The 9,934-nt window shown below is 29.0% G+C and overlaps 1 protein-coding gene across 1 annotated transcript; it reads left to right on the forward strand.

Annotated features, from left to right (window-relative positions):
* The first annotated feature begins 4,178 nt into the window (after positions 1-4,178).
* LOC124928562 (protein IQ-DOMAIN 32-like) lies at positions 4,179-9,558 on the forward strand. Its single transcript, XM_047468801.1, has 6 exons — positions 4,179-4,335; positions 5,481-5,801; positions 5,898-6,089; positions 7,688-7,750; positions 7,831-8,785; positions 9,260-9,558. Exons 1-6 carry the CDS (start codon positions 4,252-4,254, stop codon positions 9,277-9,279), a joined length of 1,635 nt encoding a protein of 544 aa, XP_047324757.1. The 5' UTR covers positions 4,179-4,251; the 3' UTR covers positions 9,280-9,558.
* Positions 9,559-9,934: the final 376 nt, after the last annotated feature.

A 9,934-nucleotide genomic window follows, 5' to 3' on the forward strand; every position in this document is an offset into this window, starting at 1 on the left:
ATGAACAACAAAAACAAAATTTGTCCAAAACAGAAATAGAAACCAAATTTCGTCTAAATGACAGTACAATAAAAGTGTCTTTCAAATCCAAATAAGAACCAGTTCTTAATAATAATCTAAAGTTCCCAATAGCCTCAACTTCAACTGATTTGTCATCGCCTACAAATATGAATCTTTCATCATTACTTGGCTTTCAGCAGCTCAGACAACCCTGCATAGAAACACTAATGTGAGTAGTAGCACCAGAATCTACTCACCAAGTGTTACTCGGTACTGAAGTTAAATTAACCTCAGAGCAAACAAAAGTAAGAATGTTACCTTTCTTTGCACGCCACGCGTGATATTTGGTGCAGTCTCTCTTCATGTGTGTGGATTGCCGACAAAAGAAACAACTAAATTCCTCATTTTCTTTAGTTTGTTGTTTCTTTTGTGCGGGACCACCAACAGCTTCTTTAGGGTTCTTCCTTTTATTTCTTTGATCCCTGAAGTTATTTTTCAAAGTCAGATGAGCACTTTCAGTCTGATCTTGCTTTAATCTCTCTTCCTTTTGCACACAATATGAAATTAGCTCATTAAGAGTCCATTTCTCCTTCTGACAGTTATAACTTACCTTAAACTGGTTAAATTGTGCAAGAAGAGAGATCAAAACTAAATGCACGAGCAGTTCATCAGAAAGCTCTAACTTTAGTGCTTTTAGTTTTGAAGCAATGTGAGACATTTCCATAATGTACTCCCTTATATTTCCTTTTCCTTTATATTTCATTGAGGTTAAGCTCTCTAGAAGCGTGCTAGTTTCAGCTTTATCGTTTTTTGCAAAACGTTTCTCAATTTTCTTAATGAATTCCTTAGCATCAGTAACTTCAGAGATATCACCCCTAAATGTTTCTGGAATTCCTCGCTTGATGATCATTAAACACATGCGATTTGATCTATCCCACTTTTCAAGGTCCTGTTTTTCATCAAGTGTACCCTCATCTATAATAGTGGGACGATCAATCCAAAGCGCAAGGTCTAGATCCATACAACCGAGGATAATCAGAACATTTTCTTTTCAGTCCTTAAAGTTGTTTCCATTCAGTATAGGAATCGAATTAATATTTGCAGATATTGAAGAAGCGGAAGCATTAACTGAAATCATAAACACATATTTTATCCAAATATATTTAGCATTTATATTAAGATTTGTCCATCAAAAAATAAATAAATTATCTGGCACAACGTTAAAAGTTAGTTTTTTGACATAAATCTTAACTTGTAAATGATAATTTAGTGTTATGATCAAATAATGACAATAAATTATGTCAAACAATAAATCTATCTTTGGACCGAAATATTGTTCACAAAAATATTAAATAATTGTCACATATTTATCATTACATGTATATATTTAATCCGGCCCGACAATATTGATCTTCCTTTGGGTCGATACAATATTGATCTTCCTTTGGGTCGATACAATATCCGCATGAATTAAAAGTATACTATCATTTAAAATTCTTAACAAATTAATCTTCAGAAGAGAGGATACTTTGGTAACATGTTGTTTCAATTAATTTTTTAATAATAATAAACTCTTCAATCTTAATATAATCTTAATTCTTTAATTTCTAATAACCTTTTGGTGTGGTTTAACTTTATATCATCAAAATAATTAAAAGTTCTTTAATGATATGTTATATTTTTAATAATTAATATAAAATATATGAAAAAAAAACTGTCACTTACATATTTAATGTAAATATAAAATATATATAACGGTTGTAAAAATAAATTTAAAATTGTTTATCCGATGATTTTCTCAGATTCCATATATATATATATACATATATATTTAAACAATAAATATATAATAATTTTAATCTTTATTTGTTTACTTTATTTATTATAATAAAATAAATAATAAATAAAAGTTTGAACCTTTTCAAATTCTATATATATATATATATATATATATATATATATATATATATATATATATATATATATATATATATATATATATATATATATATATATAAATATAAATAATAAATATATAAATAACATAATAATAATAATACTTAATCTTATTTACTTTATTTTATTAATAACAAAGAAAGTAAACTAGAACTCAAAAGTCAATGTAAAGAAATCGTGATTTCTTCGTAATCTTAATATTAAAAGATTAATAATTTTTCATAACAGAATCTTAAGATTAACAAATCAACAATTTCTTCCTAACATAATCTTAAGATTAACGGATCAAAAATTTCTTCATATCACAATCTTAGTATTAATAGATCAAAAATGTATTCATATCATAATCTTAACATCAACAGATCAACATAGAAACTTGGCTCTGATTCCATTTGTTAGATATATTTATTCTTATCTTGTTTTAGTCCGGATTATCTAATAGTTTTCTTTAGTCATGAACTAGAATCTTTAACATTATATTAGTGTTTAACTAGACAAAACAAGATTAATGATTCTCTATGTTAATAAGTCGATATGATAAATTAAGCGGAAGCGTACCTGATGTCATTGCCCAAAGCTTTTGAGTTACCACAACCACAGGTTGGATCTTCCAACTCTATAGACTATCTCTCTTGCTTCTCTCTAAGAATGGAGGTTATGAGAAATGAAACTGACATCTATGAATCGGGGACCACAACCCTATTTATATTGTCACTTATTTATTATTTAATTCATCATAAATATTAAATAAATATCCGTCTACACATAATAAATTGTACTAATAACCAAACATGACTTAGCCCAATAACCAAAATACTTTAATGGATCACTTTATCAATTGAGTTCTGAATAAACAATAGCTCAAACACATTATTTATATATATTAGTCCAATAAATCTAACAAAATTTTGTAAGAAATATGTTAGTGGTCAAATAAATGCCAAAGAAGTTTTGACATGAAACTATTGAATGATATGTCCATGTAATGAACAAAAGTTACCCTGCGTCCCTCGAAGAAAAAATAAATATATGGGGGTAAGTTAATACCATTACTAGACTATTTCATAATTTGCGGTTGTTTTCCACGTGTTCATATATTTCAAATCAAAAAAGAACTAAATTGGATAACAAAAGCCATACTTGTATCTTATTTGGAGTAAATAAAGGATATATTTCAAATCAAAAAAGAACCAAATTGGATAACAAAAGCCATACGAGTAAATAAAGGGTAACAAAGCCTACGAGTTGTATGATCCTATATCCAATAAGGTCGTAGCTAAGTAGAGATGTTGTTTTCGAAGAAAACCATCATTAAACTAGTAACGTGGAAGATCAAAAGAAAATATTGAATTAAAATGTCAAAATAACTATCATGAATATGACAATGAAGATGATTGAAGGTTGTACAATAGAAAATGAAGAAGAAATTAACTCTAAACTTGTACTAGTAGTCTCAACACCCATCGATGATGATGCAGGTAATTTAAATATTGGAATACATTATGAGTGTAAATATTTGTTTTTATGATAAATAAAGGAATAGTGATATTGTGTTCAAAGAAGCAACTAATAGTAACTATTTTTCTATGGGATGTAAATAATACGACAAAAATGATAGGTTATTTATCGAGTGTATTAAAAATTAAAATAAAATCCAATTAAATTTTCAATTTAATCAACGTTAATATAAACTTATTTGTCATGTTATTTCTGTCTCCTATCATCCTATATGTACATATATACATATATATATATATATATATATATATATATATATATATATATATATATATATATATATATATATATATATATATATATATATATATTTTTAGTTTATTTATTTACAAAACTAAAAGAAAAAAAAAGATTTTTTTATTATAAATTTTATATCAAAAATATTAAATTGAATGTGGTGGGAAGCACAAGTTGTGGCCGTATAACATGGGGACAGCGTGGTGTTTGTCGTATTAGAGCAGATGCATGTTCCAAAAGTGGGATAAGATGACGTGTCCGAAATCTAGAGCTCCCAACAATTTTTAATATATTTTATTTTAATTTTTTTAATCAAAAATAACTTTTTTTTTTTGTTCTTTTAATTTTCTTTTACATAAATAATATTTGATTGGTTAGAACGGTTAATATGTTTGTTATGAAACATCAACAACAAATCGGAACTAAAAAGGATGAATTAACTATATTTTAAGAATGTCTTCATGTCCGCCATTCTCAACAAAGAAAAACTAACTTAGCATTTTGTTTAGTGAGAGAGAGAGACTGTGTGAGCAGGGGAGAATGGGAAGATCAACAGCCTCTTGTTTCAAGATCATTCGTTGTGGATGTGATCCTATCGACAAGGACTACATTGATGATTCTAAGGTAATTCATACGAACAATGATCATCGATTCCTATTTGCTGCATGTTTGTTTGCATTCGACTTCAATCCTGAAATGACGAGCTACTTAACTGCTTAAAAGATTGATTCATTCATAGTATTGCGAACTTTTGAATTAAGTGATATATTGACCTAATTCAGAGGAGATTTTTTACAGTTTCAGATACTTATAATTTGAATTGAATGGATGGAACTATGTAATTGTTAGTATTTCATTTCACGAGAACTAGATTTGGCTGGAAACTGAGCATTATGGTCAAATAATTCTAAAATCTTACGGACATAGGGGAAATGGAATGCATTAATGCATATGTGTTTTACTTTAGGTGCAAATTCTATTGTAATTTGTAGGGGATATTTCTTTCTTGAAGGTAGATTCGAAGATCTATGGCAAACTTAGGTTCTTTGACAAGGGGATGAGATTGAGTAAAATTTTCGTTTATTGCAGCATTTCATTGAGTGATTTCTCGTTTGTTTATATAAATTAAGGGCAATGAAACCTTCTGAGTATAAGACTATAAGATTCAAGCCATAATCTGTAAATAGAGATGAAATCAAAACTATGGTGATTGTGTTAACACTAGCAAAGCTCCAACCTGTTACTCATGATGAACTTAATCAATAGTGTGATGTATATCTGCATCTAATATTCTAGGGTTTTGGGAGTTATGTTCGCATGGCATCTTTTGACTAATTTTATTTGGTTGATGGAACTTATTGCTTGATAATTGTTTCTTATCTATCATACTTAAAGGCCCTGGTTGAGGAAGGGTTATTTGAATAACCAAGTGGTTAACCTTGTTGAATGTAGGTTATTGAAAATTATGTTATTTGAATAGAAAATATATAATGATTTTTTTTTAAAATAAAAGGTAGTTTAGTATTATGGTGAAAGTAGATTGTTGATTGAATAATGAGTTATTTGGAATTAGTTTCAAATAACCCACATCAAACAAGACTCCAAATAACTAGTTTCATGACTTTGAGGACATAAGTTCATGTGTTCTATCACTGAGCTATAAGTCTCCCCTACATTAAACAATAAGTTTTTGATGGGTGATTTATTTTATTATTGTTAAAAAAAGGCTGGTTTTGAATAAATTTTCCCTGGTCTTTCCATTCCTTTAGGGTCCAAGAGATAAACGAGGTTGGAGTTTCAGGAAGAGGTCTACTAGAGATCGAGTATTAATTGATACTGTGGCTTCAGAAACAGAATCATTTCTGCATAAGGAAATACCTGAAACAGTAAATGTGGACTACAAGCCACAATCCGACCTAACTGTTTCAGATAAGTCCTCTTCCCTAACATGGATGGAAGAGAAACCCAACTTATCATCTTCCATGAAACTGCAAGAATCTGCTATAGAGAACAATAAGGCAGTGACGGCCATTGTCAATCTCGATGAATCTGCTGCAGTTTCAGTTCAAGCTGCTATAAGAGCATTTTTGGTATCATATTTTCTTGCACAAATGATAATTTAGAGTGTTCTTTTATCACTATTGTTGTTTAGATTTAACTAGTGTTCCTAAATGGTATTTTATCAGGCTCAAAACCAGTTGTTGAAGCTCAGAATTAATGTAGTTAAGCTGCAAGCTACGATACGTGGACATTTGGTTAGAAGGCATGCTTTGGGAACTTTGAGATGTATTCAAGCAATTACTAAAATTCAGGCTCTTGTTCGTTCACATCAGGCTCCTCATTCTGTAGCGAAGCAAAGTTTCGGTTCAATGCCTAAGGTAATGCTCTATTGTCTTTTTTTTGGCTAATCAGAGTAAATGGTTTGGTAAAGAGTATAACATATTGTTGTGATAATACAACATATCCCAATATTGTTATAATACCATATTTTGGTATTGAAAAATTAGGTACAATATTATACCATTGTACCATTTATATTTTATAAAACTAACAAAAATTAACCCCAACTCATTAGGATAACTCAAGTGAAAATTGTCCTATCTAATAGATCAAAATCTCGGGTTTAATAAGAATGTCCTAAGTTGAAGTGAATATGAATATGTATTATTATATTTATTTAATATATATATATATTTATTATAATATAATTAAATATAATACAATTTTATTTTATTATTTTAAATAAAATTTATAATTAATAATATAAAATTTTGACAGTGTTATTATTAATCATAACTCTTATCATTAGTATTATTATTATTTTTAAATTAGTATTATTTTATTTGCATAGAACATTAATAATATTTAAACTAATTAAAATAAGTTTATATTTTTAGTAAATAATGTGAAAATATATATGACACTCAACTTTTATTTATTAAATCAATCTAATTAATTATTATTATTTTTTTTAAAAGATGAAACTAATTTCATTAATATATATATATATTTTAAGATAAATCTATTATATATATATATATATATATATATATATATATATATATATATATATATATATATATATATATATATATATATATATATATATAATGCTTAATGGTAAAACATCGGGTTCTCGTATCAGAACGCACTACCCATTTTGTGAGAATAAATTGGTTGTGTAATAATTTGCATGCACTCAAATTTGAAATGATTAAATTAAAAAAAGTGTGACTAAAAATTAATATATATGTATATATATAATAATTATTAATGATAATCTGGATACACAACGCATTATCCGTTTTTTCAGAATAAACGAATTGGGTTGTTAATTCGTTAATTGTTAAAATATAATAATTAAACCTATGAAATAATATGATAAATACAATAATGATAGATAATGATAAATAAAAAGTTAAAAAAAAGTCTTACATTCTTATCATCACATTAATTGAAAGACAAAATATAACTAACCACTTTACAACTACTATAATAATAATTATTTTTAAAAGGTTGGAATATATACAAAGTCTGTAGATGATAAAAAAAAATATGATTGGTTTCAGTCCATCTCGAGCGAATCCAAAAATTAGAGTTAGAGTTAGAGTGAGTCTGAGAAGTTAGGGAGTCATAATTCATAAACAAAAGTAAAAGAAAAAAATTCTTATGTCCATATGCCCATCTCAGCCCTATTGTAAATCTTACCCAGACCAGTATACTATAGACAATTTATACTCCTTTTATATCTATCTCCTACCAAACTAGTCACACTAATTGCTCTAATTGTCTCATGTTTTCTGGTTTACATCCTTTGAAGCATCTCATTTTTATTTCTTGGTGATAACTATAACATATTTTCATTATCAATCAGTAAATTCGTTCTTTGATCCAAATTATATTCAAAATGCTCTTGACTTCAGCATCAACTATAGTTGTTAGTTGTATCACCTTTTTGATCCTTACTATTCTTTAGGAGGAGAAGGGGAATATGGAAAATTTCATTGAGAAGCTTCTTAGCAACAAGTTTGCTTGTCAGGTAAATGAAAAAAATATTTTCCATCAGACTAATTTCAGATGATTGAACTTATAATAATCCTCAATTTTTTTTTCCTTAAGCTACTGGAGTCGACACCTAGGACAAAACAAATTTATATTAAGTGTGATTTGTCAAAATCCGATTCAGCTTCCAAATGGTTTGACAGATGGATGTCTGTTTCGTCAAGAGGACTTGAACAGCTTCAGAAACAGGAATCAATTGATAATAATATCACCATTGAAAGTGAAGAGGAGAATTTGATAACATATGATGTTAACAATTTCAACTTCCTTGAATGCAAACCTCAAAGTCAAGTCCCATTAAGTTTTGTCAAGTTCTCAGATTCTATTCAAAATCAGAATGAACAAAAAACAGATTCATCTTCACCACAACAGTCAGTTGATTGTAAAAACTCAACTTCTTGCTTAAGGAAGATGATGATCAACTCATATTCCCCAATGAATCAATACAACGGCTCTGAATGTGGGACAGAACTTTCAATCAGTTCCACTCTTGATTCACCCGAGGCTCCACCAACTGATGTTCAACCCGAAAAACTCAGCAATGTTAATTCTACAAATGCCAAGTTGAAATCCGAAATTGGTCATTCATCAGTAGAAGCATCACCTTCAAGCCAAGTCTCATCAATAAGCAGTAAAAAAGATAGACGTGATAAAAATATGCTGTCTGTCCTGAAACATAGATCATTATCATCAGGTTCAAAAGGTAGTTATGAGCAGTTGATCAAGAATGGGAAGAGGAACAGTTCTTCTTCTGGCTTGGGAAAAACCGACACATTTGATGACCAGGAACCGAGAGATAGCAGTAGTAGCAATTCTATTCCTAGCTACATGCAAGCTACGGAATCTGCAAGAGCTAAAGCACTTGCAAATAGCTCGCCAAGATCTAGTCCAGATGTACAAGATAAAGATATAGCAACTATCAAGAAGAGAAATGGACGGTATGGATCTCCTCATGTCCAACGATCTATATCTCAAGTGCAGCAGAGTTCAAAGGGGAATGAGCATCATACAGGTATTTTGTTTACTACATCCAATTTCCATTTTTCATCTGTTGCATATATTTGTCAATTTTGAAATTCGCCTTTAAACCGTTTTGATTTTTTTTATATAAACCCTTAAACTATGAACCTTTCATTTTTAATTCATTTGATAGGATCATTTTTTCTCACATCAGCACCTATTTAGAACAAAATTCTCAAAATGTGTTTCATAGTTTAAGGGAAATTTGTGTATACTCTTTCATTTGCTTGCAAAATTGGTTTCATCTAGAATTTCATATATTCTTTATAAGCAACAACATTTTGTAGCACACATAGTTGAATTATATATATTGGGGACTTATGTTATCCTTTTTTATTATTTCTTGTTTGAATTCTCTTGGACTATTACCTACTTTTATTGGATTGTTCAAACCCTAGAATTCATTTATGTTTAGGAAAGCAATACCGAATTCTCATGTTTATTTGCTGGAACTTGCTTATTTCAGAAAGAAAATGGCAAAGGTGAGAAAAGTCAGATAACATGAAGGGGGTGCGATTGAAGTGCATGAATTCGAGCCTATCTTTGAGAAATAACCATTAAGAATTTTGTTCTCTGTGTTTTTCCCAAGAACAGTTGTTATAGTGTGATTGAGATATTCTTGTGTACATGAACTCATCATCAACAACTCCCTTTTTGGTCATTTTTTTTGTCTCAGCCATGGTGTGTATGCTGTTCATGTGCCAATTGTGCAATCAGACAGTACAATGGTTAATAATATATGTTTTATTCTTTGAGGTTTGTAAGTCAGGCCTGAGTTTGTTGAGAACTATATCTTTGTATAGTAATTCAATTCTCATGTCATGGTTAAAGATTTTTGTCATTTTATTAAGGAACTAAGTTATTGGCAACATTGGATACCTCTTGTTGATTCCTTTGGTTTGAAAAATCAACACTCAGCAATGTCTCTCCAAATTGACCAAATTAAAAGTCTTTCATATAACAATTCTTGTGAGAGTTATGTTCCTGGTCATAAAAGTCTCTTGAATGAGTTGATTGATTGGGTATATCATGTTAGACATAACATGTACTTCTACAGACAATAATTTTAACAACAGTTTCATATGATGTGTTGTAACAAGATATGGGAAGTCCTTAATGCTACAAGATGCGAGTTTTTAGC

Source organism: Impatiens glandulifera, chromosome 3 (assembly GCF_907164915.1).
Source record: "Impatiens glandulifera chromosome 3, dImpGla2.1, whole genome shotgun sequence".
NCBI lineage: Eukaryota > Viridiplantae > Streptophyta > Magnoliopsida > Ericales > Balsaminaceae > Impatiens > Impatiens glandulifera.

Excerpts from the sequence above, each read along its gene's own strand:
- LOC124928562 (XM_047468801.1), top strand. The coding sequence starts at position 4,252 with ATGGGAAGATCAACAGCCTCTTGTTTCAAGATCATTCGTTGTGGATGT. Across the intron at positions 5,802-5,897 it reads CTGCTATAAGAGCATTTTTG|GCTCAAAACCAGTTGTTGAA; the intron begins GTATCATATTTT and ends GTATTTTATCAG. Across the intron at positions 6,090-7,687 it reads GTTTCGGTTCAATGCCTAAG|GAGGAGAAGGGGAATATGGA; the intron begins GTAATGCTCTAT and ends ACTATTCTTTAG.